Source organism: Saprolegnia parasitica (assembly GCF_000151545.1).
Source record: "Saprolegnia parasitica CBS 223.65 unplaced genomic scaffold supercont2.10, whole genome shotgun sequence".
Lineage (NCBI taxonomy): Eukaryota > Oomycota > Saprolegniomycetes > Saprolegniales > Saprolegniaceae > Saprolegnia > Saprolegnia parasitica.
Genome location: NW_012156404.1, coordinates 548,001 through 575,481, shown reverse-complemented (window position 1 = coordinate 575,481; position 27,481 = coordinate 548,001). Strand labels below are relative to the sequence as shown.

Here is a 27,481-nt window from a genome sequence, read left to right as displayed (position 1 = left end):
ACATTATTCGGTTCTGGTGGCAAGGACAATAGGACAATCGTCGTATTGACAAAGATCATTGGTATGTCATTATTACACGGCCGCCTTGCGAAAAACGGCAGCCTTGATGCGGCGCAGCTCGTCCTGAAATGGCGGCGACAAGGTTTCTTCGTAGTTGGCCTCGTTGAGCTTGGTGACGACGGTGCGCAGGAAGAGGAGCGACGTTCGGTACGAGTGGAGATCGCGCTTGGCGTAGTGGTCGACGTCGAGGGCCATCGTCGCGTGCGGGCCTGCGTACTTGGCGTCGAGCTCCAAGGCGTTTTCCGGCATAATGTACTCGTCCTTGAGACCGTACACGAGCAGCGCGGGCACTTTGCACATGGGCGCAAACTCGACCGGGCGGAGCACCGTGAGGTCGACGTCCGCGCGCTTCTCGACCGACTTTTCGACCCATTTCGTGGCCGTCTTGAGGAGCATCTTGGGGATTTGGAAGCCTTCCTGGCGCACGCCCATGACGAGCTCGTCTGTGACCATGTCCATCGTGCTGTACGCTATTACAAGCGGATGAGGAGGATGCAGCTGATGGAGATCATAATGATGCTACCGCTGTCGAGAACGAGGCCGCGGATCGGCTTGGTGTACGGCGCCATGTTGCTGCGGCGGAAGGGGGCGGGGATCGCGTCGACGTTGGCGCCGGCGATCGCAACTTCGTGCGTCTTGTCCTGGGCGCGGCTCGCAATGTTGAGGAGCGCGGGGTACCCGCCCATGCTGTGCGCGTAGAGGACGACGTCGAGGACGCTGTCGTCGCCCTCGAGGTGGTCGAGCACGCTCTTGAGGTCCATCGACTCGTTCCAGCCCATCGTGACGTAGATGCCGTCCGAGTTGCCCGACCCCGAGCAGTCGAACGCGAGGACCGAGAAGCCGAGCGCGAGCGCTTCGTCACGGAGCTTGAGCACGTCCTTGCGCGAGCCGAGGTTCGAGTGCAGGTAGACCAAGCACGAGCTCTACAAGATCCACGCGCACGTCACATCGAGTGCCACATAAGAGGCAAGGGTACCGGCCGCGGCGTCAGCTCGTCGTTCTGCAGCAGCCGCCAGTGCGAGCACGAGAGGTTGAGGTGGCGCTCGTTGCGGAGCGTAAAGTCGACGCGCTTGGCGTACACGACATCCTGCGACAGCGGGTCATGCAGCGTCAGCGTCTCGGGCCCGAGCTCCTCGAGGTCGTACGTGGCGCGCGGCGGGCGGATGACCGAGTCGATGACCATGTTGTAGCCCTCGGAGATGAGCTCCTTGACCGAGACGTCGCCCGTGCCGCCGTGCGCTGCAAACTCGTGCTCCATTTCGCCGTCGGCGAAGATTGAGATGTCCGAGGCTGCGTTGCCCATGCTGTGTACTGGTCCGTGTCGGTGTCGAGGCGAATTGAAGAATGCACCCAAAGGGCAAAGTCACCCGCGCAGATGGCTCTAAATGCACGCAACTCACTTCCATGACGTTGCCACGTCCGTGTCGTGTAAACGCCCAGCTGTTGCAAACGACGACGAGCAGCGGCGAGGCAGTGAGTTGACGGCGCCGACAGCGCGGCCGAAAGCAGCGGGCAGCGCGCGAGGCTCAGGACGCCTTGTCGACGCTTCGGCGCGTGCTGTTGCACACGGTCATCGGCGGTTGGGTAGGGGCGGGATCGGACACCAGCTGCGTCATGGTTTGGGTGCGAGACAGAGTTGGGTGGGTTTAGTGCTGCCCTTTCTTCGTGGCGGTTTCAAGGCTCGTACGATGGTCGGGGCAGGCGAGGGCAAGGTCTTCAAGCGAACACGGCTCGGTGTTGTGCTCCCCAACCTCCCCGAGCCCGTCGCCGTCCTCGAGCGAGGAAAGCCGCTTGGCGTGCTCCAGACGGAGCTCGACGACCACCAGCGCAAGGAGCTCGATACAATCCTGTGCAACCTCCAGCGACGACTCGACCAGGCGCTGGCTTCTCTACCGACGTCGCAGCCGCTGCCTCGTTTGCGGGTGCCTCCACGTCACAACAAACTTGATCGGAACACTACGCCTATTATATAGGAGGGCGAGGCTACGAGCGAGGTGCAGTTCCCATGGAGCGCTGCGCTCGTGGCGCGCAAGATCGCGGATGCTGTCGCCGCCGAGTCGGACCCGGACCACCCACTCACGCCTTTAGACACATTGACGATCGCGCTGGAAGTCGTCCAAGCGTGCTTCAGCGACGACGACGACGGCCATCGCGTGCATGTGGGTTGGACCAAGCTACTCGCAGGCCTGCTCGACCGCATGGAGGCGATGCTCGTGCGCAAGGCCGCCAAAGATCGAACGCAAGTCGCGTCGTTTGTCGCCGCGATCGGCCCCGAGCAAGCGCCGAGCGCGCCGTCTCCGCGGGCGCAGCTACGAGAGCTCAAGCTCGCGCTCGCGTCGCCGCGGCATCGCTGCAGCAAGCCACCCTCGCTCGCGTTTGAGCTCACCGACAAGGCTGCGTATGAGACGCGCGCCTCCGCCCGCCGCCTTGAGCTGCCCAAGGTCGCACCCGACAACTCGTACCGGCACGTTCGCCGGTGCCGCGCCTTTCCGCCGACCCGCGTACGACGAGCTGCATCGCATTGGGGTGTACGCTGTTGCTAGGTGCCCGAGGACGAAGTCATCCAGCGCATCTACAACTACTGCCCCGTCGAGTCGCGCTTCGACTTGCGCTCCGTCTCGCTGAATCTGCACGCGATGGACTCGTCCAAGCCGTGGACGGTCGTCGAGTTCCCCAAGGTTAAAAATCCTTTCAACGTTGAGACTATTGAGACGCGGATGTAGGCTCGGCCGCCGCTCTCGAAAGACCAAGTGAACTATCTCTTCCAGTGGCAGCGCCTGCGCTACGAGAAGCTCTGCACAGCGCAGGCGATGGAAACCGAGTGCCACGCCAAGCTCACGCTGACGCTCGACTACGCCGACGCGGTCATGTACGAGCTCTCGCGGCTACTCTTTGACAAGTGCCCGACCTCGAGTCACTTTCTCTACGGTCTTTGGCACGGCGTCTCGAGCACGATGGCCTCGATGAACAAGTCGATCGAAGACGAGATCGTTGTGCTCAGCCAGACCCTCAAGACCCTCAAAGTACAACTGGATTTGGATCTGAATATGAATTTGTGAACCTGGTGTAGGTGGAAGTCGACCAGCTCGAGCGACGCCACGAGCAGCAGCGTGCGACCATGGACGTGCTCCATGGAAAGCTCCAGCACAAGCACAAGATTGTGGCGGCCGAGAAGGACCTTGGCATTCGCCTCCGAAACGACCTCAACAAGTATCTGGCTGCCGTACGTCTTGGATTCGAAAACGATCAATGGCCACGCGGGCGTCTAGGATCAGATTCTCGTGCGTCTGACGAGCCAGCTCGTCCAGACCGTGCTGGACGCGTTCCCAGACCAGCCGCGCGCCGCGCCCCGCTTCTGCACCGGCATTGAGATCGTCGAGGAGCTCCGCCGGTCGCTGGACGCCAAGTTCAGCCTTGCTCATAGCGATACGTTTGTGCGGGCGTTCGCATCCGCGTCTTCAGAGGATGCCGCGACGGTGCGACAGCACGGAGTTATCAGCGAATTCTGGATCGTATTGTAGCACCATGGCCATAGCGTGCTCTCGAGCTTCGAAGCCAGCGCCGTGAGCACGGAGCTTGAAGCAGCGCTGAAGCGCCTCGCCCTCCTCACCACGCTGAGCAGTCCCGACTGCACGCTCGGATGGGACCCGCAGCTGGTGTGGCAACACGCGTTCTTCATTCCACCGATCCAAGAACTGCTTGAAATGGAAGGCCAGCTGCAAGAGCTCATCGCGACAGTGGAGAGCCAATCGAGAGCACCGGTTCGCCGACGCTGCGGCCGAAGTGCCCAAACAGAGACGGCACCGCTCACAGCGCAGAGCACCGGGCCTCGCCACATAAAGCAAGCTGTGCGCATGGCGGCCACCGCGCATGGTATTCCATGTTACTTGTTTTCGCTTCGGCTAAGACGCGCCGAGTAGTGGTGGCGCCCTCGTTGGAGCAGACGCCCAACAAGCGCCTCGGAGACCACAAGCGAACAGTGCCTGCATCGTTCCAGCACTGCGTCCAGCATTTGCGCGCCGAGTACGTGCCATACAACTATACGGTGGCCGCGACGCATCGGATCCTCTCGTTCGTCATCAACGAGATCATCCTGCAGCTCTCGAGCGGCGCTTCTGACGGCAGCAAAGCGCAAGCGCCTACGGAGCTCCTCGCCTTGTCGCCGCAAGACATGGTGTACCGCATCTTCCTCGAGCGCTTCCGCGTGCCTCGCTTTGCGAACGAGCGGCTCGTGGACCTCGTAACGAGTCTCTCGCACCTCGACACGCAGAGCGAGAAGATCCATCTCTGGAGCCGCCTCTTGGGCCTCGCGGGCGTCGACGCGCTCCCGCGCATGGCGTTTTGGTTTGCTCTGCACGCGTTGCACGTGCTCGCCAAGGTGTCGCACGACGGCTACTACCTCGTCGAGAGCGACGGCGGCGAGTTTGTCGGCCAGCAGCAAGCGTTCGACGCCATGAACATCGTGTTGTCGCATTTCTCGAATGACGCGCTGCAACGCGCCAAGGCCAAGGTCGCGAGCTTGGCGCAGATCTACGGGACCATGTGGATCCCTCTCTACGCAGTGCTGGCCATCTGCGTCGACGAGTGGGAAGCGCGCTACGCGACCACCAAGCTGCACATCGAGACGAGCTTCGGGCAAGCGGTCGACTCGTTCGAGACGTTCCGGACCATCGTCGCCGGCTTCAACGCCCGCGCGCACCCGTACGCTGCGGCCAGCGCGTACCAAGCGGCGCTGCGGGTGTGTCGCTGCAACCAATGTATGTGGCGACGAACCATCCTGTAGGTGGCGGCGCGGCCCAAGCCGCTGCACTGTAGCGCGGCGTGTTTGGAGTGCGGCGTTGTGCCGATCGAGGCGAGCGCTCTCTTCGAGAAGACGCTGCTTCTCTTTGCCGCACCGAGCGACGGCATGCTCCTCCAACACGCCGACCTGACGTACGCCCTTTTGAAAAACGTCTGGGCCGCCACGAGCCACGAGATTGTCACCGGCATCGAGCGCCAGACGCACCTCGACAGCACCGCCGGCTTGCGCCTCGTGACACCGCTCGAACACATTCTGCGCGACGAGCCGCTCCAAGGCACGCACGCGTGGCACCTCTTTCACGAGCTACTGCACATCGTCCACACCCCCGACGTCCTTGTCTAGTCAAATATAGTATCAAGGTCGTAAAGGGTGAGGCCTTGATAGTATGCATGTCTAAAGAAAGTGCAACGTGAAACCGTCGACGACTTGTCGCATGCAGCAGCGAGCCGAGACGGCGGCGTTGGCCGCATGCCACTCGACGTTGGCCAAACGCGGCCTCGTGCCCAAAGGTGCGTCTGCACGATGCTTGACGTAGAGACGACAGTGGTTGGCAGATGCGCGGGCAACGTTCCTCGCGGGCACGGCCGAGCTCATGGACCATTTGCGCAAAACGATTGCGGCCACGTACGTGCGCGAGGAGAACGCAGTGCGCGTGCAGGACTGGCGCGACCGCATCATGGTCGACTTGCGCAAGAAGTCGCTGTCGTCCGACACGCGCCGCGTCTACGGCGACGTCTTGGACCGCGCAGAAACCGAGATGCGCGACCTCCTCGATGCGACCTGTAGCCGCGCCGTCGAGACTCTCTCGCCGGTCGTCGACCACGTAGCGTTCGTAAGTGCACCTTGAGACGCGTCGATAGGATGCGAAGATGCGTAGAACATGCGCCGGCAGTGCGAGTACCTGAACGCGGCCGTGAGCTTGGACATCGAGCGCCACGCAGACGCCCAATCGGCCATTCTCGAGTCCAAAGACAAGGTACAATCAAGCAAAAACACACATGCGACGCGGGCCCTAGGAGATGCAAGCGCTGCAAAGTGAGGTCACGCGCGTCCACGGTCGGCTGCGCGCTCTGGAGGCGACACCGGACGTCGGCGACGCGACACTCTGCAACGAGCTCCGGCAGCGCTGCAAGGACTTGGAGGCGACGCAGTGCTCTCTTCACGGACAAGCGCAGGCGACCGAGACCGCTCTCCGCGCAGCGGTACGTGGTTGTATCCAGCAGTCCCCTCGAACGAATCACCTTTGGGCCAGCAACGCACAATATTGCGCCTCGAGTCGGAGCTGCACACCCTCTCCGCGACGTTCGAGCTCACAAAAACCATGTACAAGAAGGAGACGACGCAGCTCATGGCGGCGATTCGGCAGGCGCCGACAACAACAACGACGACGACGACGACGAGCCCGACCAAGTACGACCCCAACTCGATGCGCACACTATGCTTTGCCGCGCCCGAGTCACCGACGCGGCCCAAGTCGTCGTCCTCGCCGCGCCGCGCGATGGCGACTTCCGTCCGCTTTGGCACAGATCCGCCGCCCCGGGGCGTCGTGACGCGCCCCCATGTACTCTTTGCGACTCAAGAGACGACACATAGGAGCTGAACATGTATGCCGACGCGCCTCCTCTTGTTGCACCTACGAGAGTGAATGCAAACCTGAGCTTCTCGAGGGGCCTCCATGGTCTCGTCCATCCTGCGTCTCGCTCGTTGGTCGTCTACTGCAATCAGGATGGGGCACGTGGACCTTGGCTATAACTATCGTTGGTGCTTTCGCGTCTTGAGATTAGAGTTACTCTACTCTTGGCGCTTCCTGGGACTCAATTTGAGACTGGGATGAGGGTGACGTTTCGAGCGATCCACATCCCATTTGTGTTGGAGCAGTGGTTGTGTCCCTTGCACAAGGGGGCGAGGTACCAAGTGTTGTCCGAGCGTCGGTCCGTGATCATGACGTGAGCGCCAACCAGATCCTCTCTCGCGCAGCCGTTGATGCAACAAGTCCGTCGGTTCGACCCGGTCGCTTGGCGCCACATCTCCAGCCACGAGCTCTCGGTCTTGGAGCTCGACTTGGCGTACCGCGGTCCCGATGTCCCATTGATGTTCTTGACGCAGAAGTGGGTGTTCATGTTGCACTCAGCCATCGTGTTGGTAGTTCTCGCTGCAGTCGGGTTGCAGATATGAGCTGGGGTGAAGAGGTGAAAATTGCCGACCTGTCTCGGGGGACGAGGACCGGAAAAGCTAAAATAGCTCGGCGAGATCGTTTTGGCTCCAACGTCGCAGAACACCGTTTTGGGGGTGTTGAACCGCCAGAAGCAGAACACTGGCAACCACCCACGCGACTTGAAAGGGTCGTTGGTGTACCTGGTACAATTTCGCCACGTCGAGCAGAACAACGATGAAGCACAGTAAACTACTTCGTATCCGCGAGGTGGCCATAGTCAGGGGCCTCATTTAGCCCGCGCGATTGACTTGGGACGGTACCACCGCCTCGCTGCCGACCACAATCAACCCGTCGCCGCCGAACGGTCCATGTACTCTGACCGTCATGACATGACGCACAAGCAACGATCCGCAACATGCTCTGCCGGCATCCTCTGCGACGGGATTGTTTACCGAAAAACGTGGAAAAAAAAGAAAACGGCGCGGATGCGCGAGCTCCGAGACATCGTCTGTCTCATTAAATCTCATTAAATTACCCTACACCTACTATGCTCTACTTGGTGAGCATCGGAGGCAGCTGCGTATGCCGCTGGACTTTGGCCCGGTGGTCCGTTGCGGGGCGTCCCTGCGTCTTGGCGTACTTGCCGTACACCGCGCAGTTGACTTTGGCGCCTACGTCGCCTGTCATGAGTGCTCGCTGCGACGACGGGAGTAACCCGCGGGGCTGGCCGACGCAGGCTTAAAGAGAGGCCGAGCGACGGCAAAGCGCGCTTGGCTCTGGCCTTCGTTCGTCTGGATCGCGAGCGCCGCCCACTTGTCGCGCCGCGCCTCCGTGAACGTCTTGACCGTGTGCACAAAAGCCTCTTCAAAGACCGCGAGGTCTGGGTGCAGCTCCTGCGATACGAGTGCCACCGCCGTCTGCGCACGCATCGCTGTGGGGCTCTGGCTACTCTCTTGCTACACAGCAATGTTACGACGATGGCGACGCATTCTTCGCACCGAGGGTTGGTTCTTGGACCGGTTGCCATACTCCTTGGCCTTACTTAGCTTCTCGAGGCGGTCGTCGGCAGAGATAACTTCGAGCGCCCGCATCGCGCGGCGCTGGCGGATCTCTTCCTTGCGCTTCGCCTCCGTAAACTCGAGCGTCTCTTGGCGCAGCGCCGTGAGCTCGCTTTGGGTGAATTCGAGTCGCTCCGTGACGAGCCGCAGCTCGATCGCCACCGCACTGGCCCGCAGTTTAATCTACACCTCCGGTCACGAAAAGAGAGAACACGAAAAAGGTACGGCGTCGCGCTCGGTCCACGCGGCGTTGCGCTGCGTCTCCATCATGACCGCCGCGGCTTCGGCGGCCTGCCAGTCGCGAAGTCGCTCGACTTGAACAGCGTACGCGTCGGCGGCCGCGCGCACCGCGACCTCGCGCTGCTGCAGACTGGCGTCCCGCGTCGTCTCGGCCGCCACGCGCTCCATGTCGATGCGAATGGCCTCGAGCTGCGCCTCGTGCAACTCTTGCTTGAGGCCCGCGAGGTCGGTGCGCAGCTTGTCCGTGACGCGTGCGAGCTCGTCGTGCCGCGCCTGCAAGGCGACGCCCTTTTTGGTTTCCGCGTCGAGCAGATCAAGCGTCGCGCGCCACTTGGTGTGTAGCTCCAGAATCTCGGTGCGATAAGCTTGGAGCTGGCTGTCTTTGTGGCGGTTCTCGGCTTCGCAGTCGGCAAGCGTGGTCGAGAGATCTTCGACTTGCATTTGGAGCAGCCCCATCTTTTCCTCCCAGACGCTGAGGCCACCTAGCATATATCCGCCTCAGCGCTCACGTCGCGAGGACGCGCGTACCGCGCAAGCGAATCATCTCGGCCGTCGCCGAGTGGCCCCAGTGAATCGCCAAGTCGAGGGCGGTGCAGCCAGCCTACGACAAGCCACCCACCATGATCGCACGCAGAGGAGGACGAGCGCGTCTACTGCATTCTTGGCCTTCATGCTCGCGCCTACACAAACATCTCACTCGTTGCATGCTTGATATGCACGTCGTGCTAGACCGAGCGACACGAGCAGTCGCACAATCTCGGTCCGGCCCCAGAACGACGCGAGGTGCAGCAGCGTTTGCCCTGCCTACGCAGCGCCTCGCAAGATGGAATCACGCACGCCACGAGCATACCGAGTCGGTGTGGTTGACGTCGATGCGACCGGCGTGCATGCACATCTGGAGCGCTTCGAGGTCGTCGTTCCAGACCGCGTCCCGCAGCGCGTCGTAGTAGTCGGCCATCGCGATGCAAATGACCTATTTTTAGGCTGCCACGTCATGGCCGTCGTCGAGCGCGTCTATCGTCGGGGTCGCGACCTTGGCGACGGGGCGTCCCGTTGCAGCCGTTGCAGCCTCGTGGCGCACCGGCGTCGATCGACGACACGGGAGGAGAAGCGTCGTCGCCGATCGTCGCCGTCGCCGTCGAAACGGTGCGACGGCTAAAAATACACGGGCATGCAAGCGAGCCCGTGCGTCGACCGGTCCAAGAAGGCGACCGAGGTCCGGCGGGAGACGCACCTATCGCCTGCCCACGTCGCGCTCTCGTCCAAGTTGGCCATCTCCCTGATCGTATGGATAAGTACTTAAAGAGATCGTTGTAGGCTCCAGGCGCAGTTCCAGGAGGCCGACTCGGACGACGACGACGCTTCCCAGGACTGGTTTGTCAACGACCGACCGGCTGCGGAGAAGACGGATGCGCCGCCGGCCGACGCGACGGTGGTCTTAGCGCCGCCTGTCGAGACCGAGAAGCGTCGCAGCGTCGCCATCGACAACGAGGTAGACGCCAACGACGACGACAATCTGAGAACGAGGCTTGTAGGACGACGATGTCGCGCTGCGCAAGAGTCCGCTAGGGTTTCTGCATCTGCGGCCCGTGGATACGGGCGTACTCATCATGGAGCTATGCCTCTCGGACCAAGTACGACATCCAGGGGACGAGTAGAATGGGCGCGTAACCTTCCTGGTTCTTCGTAGACGATGCTCAAGCAATATGGCGCCAAGTACTTCAAGATCTACCTTCCGCAAGTCACCGAGACGCAGCAAGAGTTCTGTCTCTACGGCCGGAGCTGCGCCAACAAGCTCAAAATTCGGTTCAGGTAACGTGACTTCTTCCAATCTTTGGCGTCTCATCCAATGTTGTTTTAGCTTGAGTGAGAGTAAAGCGTGCAAGCGTAACAACCCAGGCTATGCGGGAAAGCTCTCGGTAGCACAGACGCCCCTTGGCAAGCGCTACAAGGTCGTGGGAGAGCAAGAAGATACGTTGACGCGATCCATCTGAGTAGATGGTGTGCCCGCACATCAAGCAGCGCAGCGTCTTTACGCTCGAGCTACGCGACGGCAAGCATGAGCTGGACGTGCAGCTGCAACCTCAGGTGGGCGACGGCGCACCATCAAAGCTCCTAACCAGCGCTAGAACACGCTCTTGAGTTTGCTTCGAGGCAAAGCCGCGCCCAGAGACGCTGCCCAGATCTGCTCCTCGGTCCTCGAGGTGCGCACTCCCTTCATTTGCACTCGTAGAGATGGCACTGAATCGTGTAGAAATTCGCAAACCCACTTGTGGACGTCAAGTGTCCAAAGACAGCAACGTCGTGGCTACGCATCGACAAGGAAGGGTAGGTGATGATGACGTTGTGTGCGTCGATGTGATTGGGGATCGAGTAGGACGCCGCGGCGAGCAAGTTCTTTGTCTACTATACCAAACCGTTCTCCATGTTTCAGAGTGCTGCGATCGCCGTCGCGGTGCAATCGAGCTTGCTCGAGTAGTTGAATTTGACACTTGCGGCCAATTTATGGCGTTTGCAACAACGTTGAAGCACGAGATTGTCGAGCCGGAGGGCAGAGTGTTCGAGTGCTCTGAACGATGAAAGCTCGTTGGGTAGTCATGGGTGGCTGCGCGGTCGCGATTCTATCCAAGTCTGCAATCGCGACGCGTGATCGAGGCCACTTCGACGTGGTGCTTTTAGCCTCCGAGCCTTGCACAGCGTGGCAGATGTATGGCCCGTCGCAGGACTTCTTTGTGTCCTGGCGGGTGCTTTAGGTGGTGGTCATCGAGCACCAGGAGTGGACAGTCCTTGAGTATCAATCTTGGGAACTAAGATCTCAAGATCGCGCAACGAAGATGCGGAGAACGTTCGCGTCTAAACGCACCCAAAAAAACGTGAGTGATGGTCCATGTGGGTCGCAGTTGGTAGGACATTTCATCAATGGCGCTCAGCTCCGACGACGTCCGGTTCTCCAAGCGGCTGACGTACGTACTGCGCCATGGCGCCGTGAGCCTCAAGCTCCCGATCTCGGCCGACGGCTACGTGCCGCTGAGCGCGATCTTTGCCATGCGCGACTTCAAAAAGTTCGCGCTCGCCGACCTCGAGCGCGTCGTGGCGCTGGACTCGAAGCAGCGCTTCTCGCTCGATATGAATGACGCCGATAGCAGCCAGTGGCGCATCCGTGCCAACCAGGGCCATTCGATTCCGGTTGTGCTGGACACGGAGCTGCTGACGCCTGTCCGCGCGGACGAGGCCATTGGCCTCATCTGCATCCACGGCACGTACCTGCGCCATTGGGAGGCCATCTTCCACCAAGGCCTTTGCCGCATGAAGCGCAACCACATCCACTTTGCCGCCGGCGACGTTGGCGCGAACGAGGTCATTAGCGGCATGCGCACATCCGTCCAGCTCAAGATCTACGTCGACGTCGCCAAGGTGCTAGCGGATGGCATCCCGTTTTACCGCTCGGCCAACAACGTCCTCTTGTGTCCTGGCGTTGGCGAAAAGGGTCTTCTCAGTCGCCGCTACTTTAGCAAGGTCGTCCGGGTGCAAGATGCAGCCGTGCTCTACACGCCCGCCATGGACATGGACGACGACGCATAGAGTCGAAGGCTTCTCAACAGCATGTCACACATAATACATCTCGTTTGTCGACCAGCGTCTGGAGCGCCAACAGTATCGGGTTGCGTTCAATCAGTGGTCGGCTAACTTGTGCAGAGCGACGAAACAGCAGCGTGGCATCCGACTCTATCAAAATCAACAGTCAGCCTTCGCTGCGCAGACGTTTTCGGGCCACGGCGCGGTTCTCGCACATGACCATCGCTTCGGGCTCACGCCCAATACAACGTACAGGTGCCAGCTCACCCCGTACGGAACCTGTGAGAGCACTGCTTCCATTGATCGATTGACGGCAAAACGCCATGAGACATTGGCTTGACTGCCCAGCATCGTAAAGTGTGTTTACAGCATGCTACAACTATTTTAGCTGGAGTATCTTGGCCAAAACGCCTTGCGCGCGAGGACTCTGGCGCACCAGGGATGCGTCGTCGAGAGGCAGCTTTTGGCAGAACGGGTTCAAGTCATCGTTCTCGTCGGCGTCCTCCATGAGTGGATTGCGAATGCGCGAGTAGTAGCTCGTGGGCGCTTGTCGTCGCTTGCGCATCGCAGCAGCAATCAGAACGCCGACGAGGGCGCAAATGGCGGCAATGGCCGCGAGCATGCCCTTGTGCGCAACGAGCACCGCGTCTTCGCGCACGACATTACCAAACGCGGCCTTCAAGACGGGCGCTTTGCTGCTGAGCGTAAGCGCCTGCTCGTCAAGCTCGGCGTGGACCTTGCACGTTATGCGATGAAAGCAGCGCGGGCAGCCATTGTGCATAGCCAGCTCGTACGTGTCGTCCCGTGGGCACCGCGTCGCGTACGTGGCGCATGTGTCGAGGCGGTTGGGCGGCGAGTTGTCGCCGCAGGCCATGGCGCCAACGATGACCGCTCCGAGGATGTGCCAGCGCATGTGCATGGCAGGGCCGACTGCTCAATGCCTTCTCCAAGGATAAGTGCGCCGCATTCCATCCGCCAATCACAACGCGCCAAATCACGCCACGTCCAATGCCATTGGCTGAAATGGAATCCGGTTGTGCGAGGCCGGATACCGAGGCTGAAACGGCGGCGGTAACCGGTCGTCGAACCGGCGCAGTTGAGATTTGTTGTCATGGTGCGGACAAGAGCAGCGGGACGAAGAAGGCTCATGTAGCGACGTCGTAGGCGCTGTCGCTAGAGCACGAGCAAGAGCTGCGCAAGGTCTTCGACGACTACGACGAGGTACTCGACGCTGCTTTAATATGATGCGAGAACGTCAACCTCGCTGCACGTGTAGGACGGGACCGGCGACATTGACGCCGAAGAACTCGGCAAGATCGCCGAAGACCTCGGCGAGCCGCTCTCCAAGGAAGAGCTCGAGTACCTCATCATGGAGTTTGACGCTGATGGCAGGTATCTACTTGCAGCTGCTCGGCGCCCATCACATCATGAACCTAGTGGCACGATCGACTGGGAAGAGTTCATTGCGTGGTGGAAGGTGCCATTTTAAAAACACCCGTCAATATACAGAATACCTGCTTGCTAAATACTACTGCAGAAGAGATGATGGGCGTATGGTGCGGCGCATGGGCCTCTCGTCCGCCGCGTACGCGCCATGTCATGCGTCGAGGATGCCTGTCGTGGTCTAAATGCAGGTCCGACTTAAATAGCTTTTGTTTATAATTAGGCGTGATAGGGCGGTTAAATAACGCGCGGAGGTGCCCCAATCATCGCTGACTTGTGGGCGATTTCAGCCAATCAAAGGCGTCGACCGGTAGATATAAAAAGCCGAGCGTTTCACGCTCGCGGCTGCAAGAGCGCCGAGGTCGACGTAATTCGATTCTTCCTATCGAGCGTCCATGCCCAAGCACGCGACGCCCGTGAAGCATGAGTTCGGCTTCACGATCAACGGCTGCACCTTCCACGTCGAGCCCAAGTACGAGCCGCTCGACGCCATCGGCCAGGGCTCGTACGGCGTCGTCTGCTCCGTCCTCAACACGACGACGCAAGAGAAGCTCGCGATCAAGAAGATCACGCCCATGGCCGGCGACGAGTGGGATGCCACGCATACGCTGCGCGAGATCCGCCTCATGCGCTGCCTTGGCGAGCACGAAAACGTACGCGCCTGAAGCTGCCGCATGGCATCAATCGATATTGCGATTAGATCATCTCACTCAAGGACTTGACCATGTCGGTCGAGAAGGACGAGCTGTACATGATGATGGAGCTCGCCGACACGGACCTCCACCGCCTCATCCAGAGCTCGTGCCCGCTCACGGACGGCCACATCCGGTACGACATCTCGACAGGGTCTGTATCGCGTCTCATCGTCGTTGCCCTACAGCGTCATCATGTACCAGCTGCTCTCGGGCGTCAAGGCCATGCACGACAATGGCGTCCTCCATCGCGACCTCAAACCAGGCAACCTCCTCGTCAACAAGGACTGCGAGCTCAAGGTACTTCGTACGCTGGGGTCGCGTGCTAACGTCGCCACTGCAGATCACAGACTTTGGCCTGGCCCGTATGGTGCCCAAAGACCTTCAGAACCACGACCCTGACTCGACAGACCCCGTGTCTTCGCCTATGACCGAGTGTACGCGCCATTGCTGGTATATTAGCCACCTAAAACTCTCTAGACGTTGTCACGCGGTGGTACCGGCCGCCCGAGCTCATGCTGGCACCGAACGGCGTCTACGATGGCGGTAACGTACGCAAAAGTAACATCTCACGGCAATATATTGTCGTAGCTGTCGACATGTGGTCGGTTGGCTGCATCCTCGGCGAGCTCGTAACACGCAAGCCGCTCTTCCCGGGCTCCGATTTCATGGACCAGCTCACGCGGGTCTTCAAGGTCATTGACATTCCACCCAAGCACAAGCGGTGCGTCTGAGGCGAAAGATCCCGTGTCTCATGTGCGAAGCAGAGGCTACACGGTCGAGAAGGACGCACTCAAATTCCTCGCCTCGCTGCCCGCAACGCCACCGAACGCGCTCGAGAAGATCTGCAAAGGCAAGCACCCCGACACGAAGGACCTCCTCGAGAAGCTCCTCTGCTTCAACCCCAAAGAGCGCATCTCGGTCGACGAAGCGCTCGCCCACCCTTTCTTCAAGGGCGTCGACGTCGAGTGGGGCGCCATCCCACCACTGCAGCTCTCGCACTCGCTCGAATTCGCCTTCGAGGACCAATCCCTCCCGCTGGAGACGCTGCGGCAGTACATCAAAGACGAAGTCCTCGCCTTCCAGGCCAAGGCGGCCAAGCCAACGCCGAGCAGTCACGAGACACCGGAAGAAGCTGTGAAAGTGACGTCGGACGACGGCGACTATGCACCGGGCCTCGGCTTCACGTTAAAAGGCTGCGAGTTTAACGTGCCGCCGAAGTACGAAGCTATCCACGTGCTTGGTGAAGGCTCGTACGGCGTCGTCTGGTCCGAGATGCCTCGCTTTTCAATGGTGCTCATGCGATACTGTAGCTCGGCCAATGACACAGAGCTTCTCCAGCAAGTCGCGATCAAGAAGATCACGCCCATGGCAGGGGACGAGTGGGACGCCAAGCACACGCTGCGCGAAATTCGTCTCATGCGCTACTTTGAAGACCACCCGAACGTACGAGAGATGCCGCATGTTGCAGAAGTGAACTCACGAGGTGTGGCGTAGATTGCGTCGCTCCAGAACCTGAGCACGTGCATCGCCAAGGACGAGCTGTACATCATGATGGGCCTCGTCGACACGGATTTGCATCGGCTGATCCAGAGCAAGACCAAGCTCGAGGAGAATCACATTGCGTACGCTCGATCTGTTTACAAAGGTCGCTCATGCGATAAATCCACTGTAGCGCCATCATGTACCAGCTCCTCTGTGGCGCCAAAGCCCTCCACGAAAACGGCGTCCTCCACCGGGACTTGAAGCCTGGCAACATTCTCATTAGCAAAAACTGTGATGTCAAGATCACCGACTTTGGCTTGTCTCGCTTCGTCCCCAACGGTCGGACGTGCAGCCACTCGGACGCGCCAGTCGCGAAAGACGCGCTCATGACCGAGTACGTCGTGACGCGCTGGTACCGCCCGCCCGAGATCATGCTCGCGCCTAATGGCTCGTACGCTGAAGGTACGAGGACTTGCATTGCAACCACTGACGGCCGCGCGGTAGCTGTCGACATGTGGTCCATCGGGTGCATTTTCGGCGAGCTCTTGAACCGCAAGCCGCTGTTTCCGGGCTCCGACTTCATCGACCAGCTCACGCGCGTCTTCTCCGTGCTTCCGATCCCACCGAAAGAGAAGCGGTGGGCGATACAGTGGATCAGTAACATGGGTGCTCACGGAGTTGATTAGCGGCTACGAGGTCGAAGGTGACGCGCTCAAGTTCCTCGAGTCTCTTCCACGCGCGTCTCCGCAAGCGCTCACAAAGGCCTTCCGCAAGGCGAGTCCGGAAGCCATTAGCCTCTTGCGCCGGCTGCTGTGCGTCAACCCCCAGCGCCGTATCACAGCCGACCAAGCGTTGCAGCACCCGTATTTCAAGACGGTGCGTCTCCAGTTTGGCGAGCCGTTGGAGTTCAAGGTACTCGTTTCCTCTTTGAAACGACGTTGCGAGTCCGAGTCCTTTAGGTCGCCGACACGTTCGACTTTGATTTCGACCAAAAAGAGTTTAGCCTCGGGAAGCTTCGGGGCTTTATCCAAAACGAAGTGCGCCTCTTCAGCAAGAAGGACGAGGTGGCCAAGGTGCCGGTCGAGATCGAGCGGCCGCCGAGTCGTCGCGAGTCCAAGTCGAGCAAGGAGGTCGAGCAGAACGTCGACAGCTTGAGCGCGCCACGCGCCAATGTCAAGGTCAACAACGAGTGCGCATCGGCGACGCCGCCTAAAGACAGCGGCGTGCCCGAGACAATCACGGCGTCGCCAGCGAAAGAGAGCTGGGTCCAGCACAGCGTCTCGTCGTATATGGAGAGCGCGCCGTCGACCAACTCGAACCCGCGCCGGGACAGCGACGTCTTCGACTCGGACGACGAGCGCATGGAGGTGCTCGTTGAAGGCATGGCCAAGAAGCCGAGTCTTGACAGCCAGGACGAACACAAGTGGAGCGAGAGCGATGACAACGACGACGACGACGACGAAGCCAACGAGCTGCTGGAAGCGATTCAGAACATTCGGCAGCAGCAACGCCCGCCGTCCAACCAAGACCACAACAAGGACGAAAAGCCTCCGTTGCCACCGGGGTGGGAGGAGCGCTTCAACAAAAAGTACAACCGCGTGTATTACGTCGACCACGCGACCAAGACGAGCACGTGGGACCATCCGGGCAAGCCTGTGGTCCCGTCGGTGTCGTCGGCGCCGCCGTCAACCGTGCCACCGACGACCAAGCCTGGCCTGATCAAGACCACGACGCGTCTGGCCAGCGATTTGCTCAAGAAGGTTGTCTTGCCCAAGAACTGGGAGCGCCGGACCGACGCCAAGGTGCGGCTTCTTCCGTCATCATCTTCTCAATCGTTTCGTAGACGGGCCGGCTCTACTACGTCAATCTGCTCAAAAAAGACGTTCGCGCGTCTCCCGTCGTCCGTGTCGGCGTCCATGGTGCACAAGACGGCGAAAGACGTCAAGGACCCGGCCAAGAAGCGGCACGTGACAGTGCCCCAGAGCCCGCAGTTTTCGCAAATGTCGTGGCAGCGCAAGCGCGATGCGATGCATTGAGTCTCCTCTTCCCTTTCTTTTATCTGTGTTCAACCTACACCTACATGCCAATACGATGTCTCTTCTAACTTGTTCGACGATCTGTATTACGACGAGAGACCGCGCTGAAAGAGCAGGTCAAAGGTCTCGATCTCGCCGGACGCCAATGGTTCGTGCCGCGCGCTCTTGGTCGCAAGCAGCTCGAACGTCGTGTCGCGGCCTTCGATCTGCCGCCCGAGCTGGCAGTCCCACGACGCATACCGCGCCTGCACCTTGCGGTCGAGCTCGCCTTTGAGGTACATGGTGGCGGCCTTCCGGAGCCCGCGCGCCAGGGTGTCCATCGCGCTGATGTGCGCGACGACGAGGTCTTTCAACGACGTCGATTCGCGCCGGACGCGGATGTCGAGGGCGAGCCCGCCGGGCGACAACCCCTGTTGTTGGATGACCTAATTCATCGATCGGTTCCAGTGCCATCACAACGATGCGTACGGTGCGCATGAGCAGCGCGGCGTGCTTGGCGTCCGAGAGCACGTGGTAGCTCTCGCCGATGCTGCAGTCGACCGAGCCTACGCACCTCCTTGCAGACGCACGCGTCGTGCAGAGACATTACCGAGGCTTTTGGTCATGCTGGCATACGCAACGTCGTGCATGGCCTCGACGCCAGCACGCGACGAGGACGGCGAGACGCAGATCTTGAAGTGCATCTGCAGGCGGTGGCGGAGCAGAAAGCAGAGCGTCGTCGCCACGTCCCGGTCGTACGTGGGTTGCAGCGGCTATATCCATATCGTCATGGACCTTGAACGCAGGTAGTAGGTACAGTACATCCACGGGCTTGGGTTTCAACAGCAGCTGGAACGTGGCTCCGAGCGACGTCTTGTACTCGACGACCATGCGCAGGAACATGGCGTAATGCACATCATCCTTGGCCATGTCGGTGCTCAGGAGCGACGGCGCGCCGTCCCGGCCGTTCCAGAGCACAAAGTTGTCGCCGCCCAAGAGGTGCGTGAGGCGCATCGCGCGCTTGACCTGTGCCGCGGCCTCGAGGTAGACGCTGAGCGACGGCGACGTGGCCGCGCCGTGCATGTACCTCCGGTTGGCGACGAGGTTGGCGGCGCCATAGAGACAACGAATCGAGCTCTCGCGCATTTTGCCCTGGAGGTAGGGCAAGATGACGTCCCAGTGGTGCTCGTGGCCATCGGGGACGATATCCGTGTCCTGAAACGCAAACAGTCGGAGGCCGAGGAGCTCCATAAACTCGAACGCAGCGTCGATGCGCCGCTTGGCCTGCAGCACCGCGTCGTCGAGGACGTTCCAGGGTCGGCGAATGGTCGCGTCGCTCTCGCTGGAGTCGCTGCGGAAGCCGTGCCAGAAGCAGACCTAGCCACGATGGACGCAGGGTTGTTGCATGCGTGTGAGAAGGAGACTTACGGCGAAGCGACACCACTCGTGCATGGGCTTGCCGAGGATGAACTCGTCGGCGCAGTACTCGCGAAACGAGAGCACGTCGCCGTCGGTCGCTTGGTACGTGATCGGCGCCATGTCCTTGAAGAAGAACGACTCGTCGTACACGGAGGTCGGCGCCGCTGGTTCGGGGAAGAAGGCGGCGACAGCGTCCGGGTTCTTGCGGATTTCTTGGTACGCGGCCCACTTGGCCGGGTGCTCGCGCGCGAGGTGCTGTGTGAACTGGTCGACGCGGAACGTCACAAAGTACTTGACGTTGGACGACTTCTTGCGCGCTCGCTTGCGCGCGTCTTCGTTTGCGGCCTCGTCGGCGGGTGCGGCGTCGCCGGCCGGCGGCTGCTGCTCGCGGCCAAAGCTGGCGCAGAAGAGGCACTGGACCTCCGTGACGATCGTCGCGCCGGTCTCGTCTTGCTGCCGCTGCGTCGGCGCCATGCCGTAGATGCGCATGTACGAGTCCTTCCATGCGACCTTGCGCTGCTTGCGCTTCGCCTGCGTCGCTGCATCCTCCCAGAGTTCTGTCGGCTCCATCGTCGATTACACCAGAAACTCAACAAATTGACTCAAACATACGTTGTCGGTATCCGGATTGAGTTTGAGGTGGCGTCGCAGCGACTCAAATTTGGAAAGCGACGACGGACGCCATGCCCAGCCTCGGCGCCCTTACGCTCGACCAAGACGCCTACGTCGACCTCCTCCGCAAGCTCATTGACGTTGCGGTGTGGATTCTACCTATGGATCTGAGCAGCGACTGATAGCCACCGCTTATAGGAGCAAGTCCAGAACGCGCCCGGCCTGGGGCTCATCCCCAAGGAAGACATGGTCTCCGACATCGTCCTCGAGGCCCTCGCGCCGTACCTCAAGCAGAACGGCGGCGTCATTGAGGCTCAGCGCGTGAGCTTCCAGGAGGGCCGCGGCCACTTGATCCTCAAGTACCCCGGCACGTCCAAGGCGACCGAGACGATCAACTTTGTCGGCTCGCACTTGGATGTGGTGCCCGCCAACCCGGAAGGCTGGGAGCGCGACCCGTTCAAGCTGAGCGTCGAAGGCGACAAGCTCTACGGACGAGGCACGACCGACTGCCTCGGCCACGTCGCGCTCGTCACGCGTACGCTCGACGATCGGTCTTGCATCTCATGTTGGCGGTAGAGTTCTTTCTCGAATTGGCCAAGCACCAAGTCGTGACGCAGAAGACGATCTCGGCCGTCATGATTGCTTCGGAAGAGAACAGTGATATCCCTGGCGTCGGCGTCGAAAACCTCATGGAGACGGGCAAGATCGACTTTCTCAAGAACGGCCCGGTGCTCTGGATCGACTGCTCGGACAGCCAGCCCTGCATCGGCACCGGTATGGACTCGAGTGTCATGGCGAAGGAAACGCATTGATGACGTAGCCGGTGTCATCACGTGGTCGCTGCGCGCCACGGGCAAGCTCTTCCACAGCGGCCTGCCCCATCTCGGCATGAACGCCCTCGAGATGGCCATGGACGCGGTGAACGAGCTTCAAACGCGCTTTTACAAGGACTTTCCCCAGCACGAGAAGGAGCTCCCGTACAACTTTGCCACGGCGTCGACTTTGAAGCCGACCCGCGTACGAGGCAACTCCCTTCTTGCGTCATGTATGCATTCGTATTGTCTTGATAGATTGAAAGCTCGACGAACGGCATCAACCAGATCCCACCGTGGTGCAAGGTCTCGGGCGACGTGCGTCTCTCGCCCTTCTACGACATGACCGACGTAGGACCATTCCCTGCTTGCGTGTTCTTATGCCGTGTTTGTATGCTTAGCTCCAAGAGAAGCTCCATGGGTACGTGGCCGACATGAACGCCAACATTGAGTCGCTCGCGTCGCGTGGCCCGCACTCCAAGTACTCACTGCCGAAAGAGAACCTCGTGGGGAAGCTCGAGCTGACGCTCGACAGCGACTACTCGGAAGGCATTGCTTGCTACCTCGATGCACTCGGCTTCCAGTCGTTCGACGCCGCCGTCAAGGCCGTCAAGGGCGAGTCGCATCCGTTTGCGACGATGGGGTCGCTCCCGCTGGTCCGCGACCTCCAGCGCGCGGGCTTGGACCTGACGCTCACGGGCTTTGGCAAGAGCTCCGTCTACCACGGCGACAACGAGTACTGCCTCCTCAGCGACATGGTCGATGGCATGGCGATCCTCGCGCACTTTGCGCAGACGGTCGATAACGCCTAGGTAGATAGGATTTCCTTGTCAAAACACGGATCGTTTTTGCTCTCTGTGCTCTCAAAGAATGCGTCAACCCCAAAAGAAGGACGGAAGTACAGCTTCTGCGACGGACATGACGATGAAGCTGCGGCGACGGAGTACGTCTGGTTGTGTTTCGCGCCTGGTCGCTCCATTTTGGGCGCGACGTGTGGCGGGTGCGATCGCGTCTACCCAACGTTCTCTACCGTGCCCAACCTTAAAGTTAAAGAGGAAGAAGAATCAGGTCAAAGGCTCAATTCCTTAGTTAAAAGAGACCCGCTAAAGTCAACTGTACTCGTAGTCGACGACATTTGAGTCATCGACTAAACAACTAAAGGGCCTGGCTCAGCTATGGTCGTGAGTCGCCACTTTCTTTTAAATAACATACAATTCGCCAGTGTGCATGTGAAATAATATGGCCGCGACACCAAGGTTCTTTTGGAATCCAATCTTTGCTCTGATTGGCGGAGGCGTGACATCGGGATGGTGATTGGCAGAAATCCAAGTGCAAATTGGCGACCCCTTCATTTCCGAATTCGCCAGCATGGCCTCGCCGCTCGATTTGACGCTCGACCAAGACGCCTACGTGGCGCTCCTCCGCAAGCTCATTGACGTTGCGGTATGGATTCTATCTATGGATCTGAGCAGCGACTTATAGCCACCGCTTATAGGAGCAAGTCCAGAACGCGCCCGGCCTGGGGCTCATCCCCAAGGAAGACATGGTCTCCGACATCGTCCTCGAGGCCCTCGCGCCGTACCTCAAGCAGAACGGCGGCGTCATTGAGGCTCAGCGCATTGCGTTCCACGAAGGCCGCGGCCACTTGATCCTCAAGTACCCCGGCACGTCCAAGGCCGAGGAAACCATCAACTTTGTCGGCTCGCACATGGATGTCGTGCCCGCCAACCCGGAAGGCTGGGAGCGCGACCCGTTCAAGCTGAGCGTCGAAGACGACAAGCTCTACGGGCGAGGCACGACCGACTGCCTCGGCCACGTTGCGCTCGTCACGCGTAAGCTGTTTCCTTCCTAGGCATGCGTGTCTTACCGTGCACATGGCTAGAGCTCTTTATCGAATTGGCCAAGAAGCAAGTCGTGACGCAGAAGACGATCTCGGCCGTCATGATTGCTTCGGAAGAGAACGGCGACATCGCTGGCGTCGGCGTCGAAACGCTCATGGAGACGGGCAAGATTGATTTCCTCAAGAACGGCCCGGTCTTGTGGGTCGACTGCTCGGACAGCCAGCCTTGCATTGGCACGGGTACAAACGCACGCCATACAATGTCAAGATGTAAACTGATATATCTCGTCGTATTCATAGCTGGTGCGCTCACATGGACGCTCAAGGCGACCGGCAAGCTCTTCCACAGCGGCCTGCCCCATCTCGGCATGAACGCCCTCGAGATGGCCATGGACGCGATCAAGGAGCTCCAGAACCGCTTCTACGAGGACTTTCCCCAGCACGAGAAGGAGCTGCCGTACAACTTTGCGTGCGCGTCGACGCTCAAGCCGACCCGCGTACGAGGCAACTCCCTTCTTGCGACATGCATTGATTTGATTGATAGATTGAAAGTTCGACGAACGGCATCAACCAGATCCCGCCGTGGTGCAAGGTCTCGGGCGACGTGCGTCTCTCGCCCTTCTACGACATGCAAGACGTAGGACCATTCCCTGCTTGCGATCATCATCTCACCACTCGTGTATGCTTAGCTGCAAGAGAAGCTTTTGAGCTACGTTGCCGACATGAACGCCAACATTGAGTCGCTCGCGTCGCGTGGCCCGCACTCCAAGTACTCGCTGCCCAAGGAAAACCTCGTGGGGAAGCTCGAGCTGACGCTGGCTGAAAACTACATGGAGGGCATTGCTTGCTCGCTCGATTCGATCGGCTTCAAGGCGTTCCACGAAGCGACCAAGCACGTCAAGGGCGAGTCCAACCCGTACTCGATCATGGGGTCGCTCCCGCTGGTCCGCGACCTCCAGCGCGCGGGCTTGGACCTGACGCTCACGGGCTTTGGCAAGAGCTCCGTCTACCACGGCGACAACGAGTACTGCCTCCTCAGCGACATGGTCGATGGCATCCGCATGCTCGGCCGCTTCATCCACAACGTCGACACGGCGTAAGCGCCACCGAATCCGCCCCGTGTATAAATGCAACAAAGACTTCTTCTCATGCGTTTGGGCGCTTAGCAGCGCCAATCCATCGACCCTCTGCTGTCGATTAGCGGCTGGAATCGAGCAAGGCACCACGTGATGAGTGAAAGGTGCAGGTATTGCGCGGGCGAATGCTAAGCGCTCGCGAAGCGAACACAGAGCATGATATGGTACCACTGGCAGCAGCGTCGCAAGGGTCCGTTGGCCGAGTTTCTGAGCTCGTCACACCTTGCAAGAGCCTTTTCAAAGGCTGCTCCTCTAGCCTCGTCAGCTCTCGGGATAGGTAGTAGCCTTAGCACCCTTCGCAAGCACGACGGACGACATGTGCTCGTGCATTCTTGCCACCACGTCGCACGCTGCAACCCATCCCATCGGTGCAACTCCGACGCCATCATCATCTAAGTACTAGTATAGTGCGATCACGTTGCATACAAATAGCAAGGTAGATGCACGCCAGCGTATGTACTTGCACTTCCAACAGTCACCGGTCTGTCCGCCTGCCACGTCATGCGCTTGACGCTGCCTGCAACGTCCGCGCTCTTTGTAGCCACCCTCTTCGCATGTCCTCGTTCAGCGTTTATCTCTGGTCATTTGAATTCAACACGGCTGGACGTTTAACGTCTGAGAGAACGCAACCAGCGCCGTGACCTGAGCGCGCCGGATCAGCAAGAAGCTTGGTCCTCCTAGATTGGCCCGAGGAAATAGACACATCTATGTCCTTGATTGGCCTTTCCGTGATCAAGGAAGCAGCATGGAGGAATTTCTGCGAGGAGGCGGACGGGCAGGAAGGGACGTGTGTCGCAGGCTTCAAGTTGCACATAGAGCGCGCGAGAATCTAATGGATGACTTTTGCCTCGTCGTGCCCTTCGTCATTTCGCATTTTGCTTTCAGACACTACGATGACGTCGGTCTTGGACCTCGCGCTGGACGCGGACAGCTACATTGCGCTCCTCTCCAAGTTTATGGATGTCGCCGTAGGCTCCCTCGTACAACTATGCATGGAGCCTCATGGGTGTTTTGGTCCAGGAACATGTCCAGAACGCCCCGAGTCTCGGTTTGATTCCCAAGGAAGACTTGATCTCGGACATCGTGCTGGACGAATTGAGCCCGTATCTCAAGCAGAACGGCGGCGTCATTGAGGCCCAGCGCATTGCGTTCCACGAAGGCCGCGGCCACTTGATCCTCCAGTACCCCGGCGCCACCAAGCCGGAGGAAACCATCAACTTTGTGGGCATGCACATGGACGTCGTGCCCGCCAACCCGGAAGGCTGGGAGCGCGACCCGTTCAAGCTCACGGTCGAAGGCGACAAGCTCTACGGGCGCGGCACGACCGACTGCCTCGGCCACGTCGCACTCGTCACGCGTACTCCCCTAACGTCTCTCTCGACCTCGTTCACGTACACACGTACTAGAACTCTTCCTCGAGCTGGCCAAGAACGAGGTTGTGACCGACAAGACGATCTCGGCGGTCTTGATCGTCTCGGAGGAGAACGGCGACATCGCCGGCGTCGGCGTCGAGACGCTCATGGCCTCCGGTGCCATCGATTTCCTCAAGAACGGCCCGGTCTTGTGGGTCGACTGCTCGGACAGCCAGCCGTGCATTGGCACGGGTACGTGTGCTTCTGTGATGTAGCGTAACCACTGATGACGGAGCTTAGCGGGGTCGCTCACATGGACGCTCAAGGCGACCGGCAAGCTCTTCCACAGCGGCCTGCCCCATCTCGGCATGAACGCCCTCGAGATGGCAATGGACGCAGTGAACGAGCTCCAGAAGCGCTTTTACGCAGACTTTCCCCAGCACGAGAGCGAGATCCCGTACAACTTTGCATGCGCGTCGACGATGAAGCCGACGCAGGTTCCGTCCTTCCTCGGTCGTTGATTCCCAACAAACAGCGCGTGCATGTAGGTCGAAGGCTCAACGAATGGCGTCAACCAGATCCCGCCGTGGTGCAAGGTCTCGGGCGACGTGCGTCTCTCGCCCTTCTACGACATGCAAGACGTACGGCTATCCTCCTCCGACAACTTTCTTACACTGGCGTCTCGTAGCTCCGCGAGAAGCTCAGTAGCTACGTGGCCGAGATGAACGAGGACATCTCGGCGCTCGAAGGCCGTGGCCCGCACTCCAAGTACACGCTGCCCAAGGAAGACTTGGTCGGGAAGCTCGAGCTCACGCTGGGCGACCATTCGATTGAAGGCATTGCGTGCGCGCTCGACTCGATCGGCTTCCAGTCGTTCAGCGAAGCGACCAAGGCCGTCAAGGGCGAGTCCAACCCGTTTGCGATCATGGGGTCGCTCCCGCTGGTCCGCGACCTCCAGCGCGCGGGCTTGGACCTGACGCTCGCGGGCTTTGGCAAGAGCTCCGTCTACCACGGCGACAACGAGTTCTGCTCGTTGAGCGACATGCAAGACGCCCTCCTCATCCTCGGCCGCTTCATCCACAACGTCGATAGCGCGTAAAACCATTTACAGACTCGTTCTTGCCAAAGAAAATCAACGCGGTGGGCACGCAGGTGGGCGCCAGTCTCGCATCTTGGCTGCAATCACAGGCCCACCCCAAGCCTCACCACCGTGGCAGCACATCCATGCACCGGCCTGGAGTCCATCAAGCGCCACGAAGCTTGGCTTCTAGTCGTAGCAGTGGCAAGGCCATCGATGGCCTTGGTCGTCGGCGATGTAGCGAGCTCATGACGATGAGAGACATCGGCGCAACTTCCGGCCCTGTCCGCGAACGCGCCAGAGCACCGGCAAATTGACAGGGCGCTCGGCTGCGGATTGGCTGTTGCAACATGTCGCAGAGGCTTTGCGCGCACGTGATTGGTCGAAAAGAGTGGCGCGGTGATTGGCGGATTGGCTGCGCTGGCATTCGGGCGACGGAGACGATGGCCCGCAAGAAGCCCCGCTGCGTCGTGTGCGAGAAGATCGTGCGGGGCATCACGATCTGGTGCGACGACTGCAGCTTCCACTTCGCCGTCGACAAGCCGCCCGAGGTCATCGAGCTCCTCTCGTCCGACGACGACGACGACGACGACGCGCCGATCGGGGCCCGACCGGCCAAGCCCGCCAATGCCAAGGCGCGTGCAGCATCGACCTCGCCAGCGACGCCCACCGAGACGAATGCCAAGCCGCGTGCATCTTCCAAACGCCAAGCGCACGCAGCGCCCACCACCAACGCGCCAGCGACGGCGCGTACAAAGCGGCCCAAGACCGAAACGAAGCCGAAGGCTGCAGCACCCGCGCAAGCTGCTGCGACAACAACATCGAACCGAATACCAGAGAACGCGTCTGCGCACGACGATGCCAAGCCGGTTGCAGTCGCAACACCCTGCCCGCCCTCCGAATCCAGCCCACCTCCAGCGCCTGCCGATCCGACGCCCGCATCGAGCGCGCAACCTGCACCTGCGGCTCCAGCACATGTCCGCCGTCACATAGCCGAGACAAAGCCAACACTTGCCACCAAGCCGGGGACGCCGATAAAAGCGGCTGCGGCGCCCCCTAGGTCGACCGCGATTCGAGTGTCGATGCCAGGTCAGTCGATCGTGCCGGCGCCGCTCCTCGCAGCCAACTTGCCGTTAAATATGCTGTCTCCTCGCCTCGCGCGGCTGTCGACGCCTCCTGCCATGGCGCCGCCTGCGCTACGACGCGATCCGCTGCCCAAGCTCGAGGCGACAGAGAAAGTCCATTTGCACAACCGTCGCGCTGCGGGCAGCGGGGCGCCAGAAGTCGCCCAAGCGCACTCCACCGAGTATACCTCGCCCAAGCCCGAGATGGCAACACCGACAACACCGACCATCAAGCCGGGCAAGCGCAAACGACACATTCGAGACGACGCCAACGATGCTCCTCGACCGCCGCCGACCAGTATCATCAAGCACGAGGACGCGAGCTGCGCATCAGACAACATGCCATCGGCTCCTACGCCGCTCCCGCCACCGCCTTCCCTGGGTGCGTGCCACCCGAATTGGACGCTTCTCATGCAGGCATGGACAATCCTGGACAGCGACGGCTTCCCGCCGGGGGCGCGCCGCCGCGGGCTGCTCCAAGCCCGTCGCGCCAAGCGCAGTGCCATGCCACCCATAGAAACAACCGCACTGAATAGCACTACCATGTAATCTCACGTCATTATTGTCCACTGCCTCCGCCTTG

The 27,481-nt window shown here is 60.2% G+C and overlaps 15 protein-coding genes across 15 annotated transcripts; 10 read left to right on the top strand and 5 right to left on the bottom strand.

Moving 5' to 3' along the window:
• Positions 1-1,482, bottom strand: SPRG_04024 (hypothetical protein). Its single transcript, XM_012342614.1, has 3 exons — positions 1,037-1,482; positions 584-983; positions 1-530 (listed from the first exon to the last, which is right to left on the bottom strand). The coding sequence occupies exons 1-3, from the start codon at positions 1,361-1,363 to the stop codon at positions 73-75; spliced, it is 1,185 nt and encodes a 394-aa protein (XP_012198004.1). The 5' UTR covers positions 1,364-1,482; the 3' UTR covers positions 1-72.
• Positions 1,483-1,748: 266 nt separating this feature from the next.
• On the top strand, positions 1,749-5,209 carry SPRG_04023 (hypothetical protein; the record flags this gene model as incomplete). The annotated part of the gene is made up of 9 exons (XM_012342613.1): positions 1,749-1,982; positions 2,034-2,561; positions 2,604-2,738; positions 2,784-3,083; positions 3,131-3,283; positions 3,330-3,536; positions 3,582-3,933; positions 3,981-4,798; positions 4,844-5,209. The coding sequence occupies 9 exons, from the start codon at positions 1,749-1,751 to the stop codon at positions 5,201-5,203; spliced, it is 3,087 nt and encodes a 1,028-aa protein (XP_012198003.1). The 3' UTR covers positions 5,204-5,209.
• Positions 5,210-5,269: 60 nt separating this feature from the next.
• On the top strand, positions 5,270-6,528 carry SPRG_04022 (hypothetical protein). The gene is made up of 5 exons (XM_012342612.1): positions 5,270-5,370; positions 5,416-5,693; positions 5,739-5,837; positions 5,878-6,063; positions 6,114-6,528. Exons 1-5 carry the CDS (start codon positions 5,295-5,297, stop codon positions 6,459-6,461), a joined length of 987 nt encoding a protein of 328 aa, XP_012198002.1. The 5' UTR covers positions 5,270-5,294; the 3' UTR covers positions 6,462-6,528.
• A 147-nt stretch (positions 6,529-6,675) lies between these two features.
• SPRG_19543 (hypothetical protein) lies at positions 6,676-6,996 on the bottom strand (the record flags this gene model as incomplete). Its single annotated transcript, XM_012342714.1, has 1 exon — positions 6,676-6,996. The coding sequence occupies one exon, from the start codon at positions 6,994-6,996 to the stop codon at positions 6,676-6,678; it is 321 nt and encodes a 106-aa protein (XP_012198104.1).
• A 572-nt stretch (positions 6,997-7,568) lies between these two features.
• On the bottom strand, positions 7,569-9,274 carry SPRG_04021 (hypothetical protein; the record flags this gene model as incomplete). The annotated part of the gene is made up of 8 exons (XM_012342611.1): positions 7,569-7,687; positions 7,732-7,972; positions 8,015-8,257; positions 8,300-8,796; positions 8,843-8,915; positions 8,969-8,994; positions 9,046-9,118; positions 9,165-9,274. Coding segments are annotated over 8 exons (1,382 nt in total), but the record flags the coding sequence as incomplete, so codon positions are not given.
• A 204-nt stretch (positions 9,275-9,478) lies between these two features.
• On the top strand, positions 9,479-10,861 carry SPRG_04020 (hypothetical protein). The gene is made up of 9 exons (XM_012342610.1): positions 9,479-9,580; positions 9,632-9,806; positions 9,850-9,948; positions 10,005-10,126; positions 10,176-10,266; positions 10,313-10,384; positions 10,444-10,518; positions 10,569-10,642; positions 10,706-10,861. Exons 1-9 carry the CDS (start codon positions 9,486-9,488, stop codon positions 10,791-10,793), a joined length of 891 nt encoding a protein of 296 aa, XP_012198000.1. The 5' UTR covers positions 9,479-9,485; the 3' UTR covers positions 10,794-10,861.
• A 363-nt stretch (positions 10,862-11,224) lies between these two features.
• On the top strand, positions 11,225-11,962 carry SPRG_04019 (hypothetical protein). Its single transcript, XM_012342609.1, has one exon. It carries the CDS (start codon positions 11,234-11,236, stop codon positions 11,894-11,896), a length of 663 nt encoding a protein of 220 aa, XP_012197999.1. The 5' UTR covers positions 11,225-11,233; the 3' UTR covers positions 11,897-11,962.
• Positions 11,963-12,211: 249 nt separating this feature from the next.
• SPRG_04018 (hypothetical protein) lies at positions 12,212-12,838 on the bottom strand. Its single transcript, XM_012342608.1, has one exon. The coding sequence runs from the start codon at positions 12,807-12,809 to the stop codon at positions 12,270-12,272; it is 540 nt and encodes a 179-aa protein (XP_012197998.1). The 5' UTR covers positions 12,810-12,838; the 3' UTR covers positions 12,212-12,269.
• A 150-nt stretch (positions 12,839-12,988) lies between these two features.
• SPRG_04017 (hypothetical protein) lies at positions 12,989-13,440 on the top strand. The gene is made up of 4 exons (XM_012342607.1): positions 12,989-13,004; positions 13,055-13,111; positions 13,167-13,282; positions 13,328-13,440. The coding sequence occupies exons 1-4, from the start codon at positions 13,002-13,004 to the stop codon at positions 13,377-13,379; spliced, it is 228 nt and encodes a 75-aa protein (XP_012197997.1). The 5' UTR covers positions 12,989-13,001; the 3' UTR covers positions 13,380-13,440.
• Positions 13,441-13,712: 272 nt separating this feature from the next.
• Positions 13,713-17,624, top strand: SPRG_04016 (CMGC/MAPK protein kinase). The gene is made up of 14 exons (XM_012342606.1): positions 13,713-13,986; positions 14,034-14,161; positions 14,214-14,325; positions 14,369-14,462; positions 14,506-14,571; positions 14,617-14,749; positions 14,793-15,293; positions 15,339-15,471; positions 15,523-15,650; positions 15,701-15,972; positions 16,015-16,147; positions 16,197-16,422; positions 16,470-17,312; positions 17,354-17,624. The coding sequence occupies exons 1-14, from the start codon at positions 13,729-13,731 to the stop codon at positions 17,612-17,614; spliced, it is 3,288 nt and encodes a 1,095-aa protein (XP_012197996.1). The 5' UTR covers positions 13,713-13,728; the 3' UTR covers positions 17,615-17,624.
• Positions 17,521-19,520, bottom strand: SPRG_04015 (hypothetical protein). Its single transcript, XM_012342605.1, has 5 exons — positions 18,954-19,520; positions 18,348-18,902; positions 18,136-18,298; positions 18,015-18,091; positions 17,521-17,971 (listed from the first exon to the last, which is right to left on the bottom strand). Exons 1-5 carry the CDS (start codon positions 19,512-19,514, stop codon positions 17,633-17,635), a joined length of 1,695 nt encoding a protein of 564 aa, XP_012197995.1. The 5' UTR covers positions 19,515-19,520; the 3' UTR covers positions 17,521-17,632.
• Positions 19,521-19,605: 85 nt separating this feature from the next.
• On the top strand, positions 19,606-21,180 carry SPRG_04014 (hypothetical protein; the record flags this gene model as incomplete). The annotated part of the gene is made up of 6 exons (XM_012342604.1): positions 19,606-19,702; positions 19,755-20,091; positions 20,133-20,330; positions 20,377-20,573; positions 20,627-20,719; positions 20,770-21,180. Exons 1-6 carry the CDS (start codon positions 19,628-19,630, stop codon positions 21,178-21,180), a joined length of 1,311 nt encoding a protein of 436 aa, XP_012197994.1. The 5' UTR covers positions 19,606-19,627.
• Positions 21,181-21,723: 543 nt separating this feature from the next.
• On the top strand, positions 21,724-23,308 carry SPRG_04013 (hypothetical protein; the record flags this gene model as incomplete). Its single annotated transcript, XM_012342603.1, has 6 exons — positions 21,724-21,811; positions 21,864-22,200; positions 22,251-22,448; positions 22,509-22,705; positions 22,753-22,845; positions 22,898-23,308. Exons 1-6 carry the CDS (start codon positions 21,737-21,739, stop codon positions 23,306-23,308), a joined length of 1,311 nt encoding a protein of 436 aa, XP_012197993.1. The 5' UTR covers positions 21,724-21,736.
• A 902-nt stretch (positions 23,309-24,210) lies between these two features.
• Positions 24,211-25,813, top strand: SPRG_04012 (hypothetical protein). Its single transcript, XM_012342602.1, has 6 exons — positions 24,211-24,312; positions 24,365-24,701; positions 24,751-24,948; positions 24,997-25,193; positions 25,245-25,337; positions 25,385-25,813. Exons 1-6 carry the CDS (start codon positions 24,238-24,240, stop codon positions 25,793-25,795), a joined length of 1,311 nt encoding a protein of 436 aa, XP_012197992.1. The 5' UTR covers positions 24,211-24,237; the 3' UTR covers positions 25,796-25,813.
• A 383-nt stretch (positions 25,814-26,196) lies between these two features.
• On the top strand, positions 26,197-27,467 carry SPRG_04011 (hypothetical protein). Its single transcript, XM_012342601.1, has one exon. The coding sequence runs from the start codon at positions 26,218-26,220 to the stop codon at positions 27,445-27,447; it is 1,230 nt and encodes a 409-aa protein (XP_012197991.1). The 5' UTR covers positions 26,197-26,217; the 3' UTR covers positions 27,448-27,467.
• The last annotated feature ends 14 nt before the right edge of the window (positions 27,468-27,481 follow it).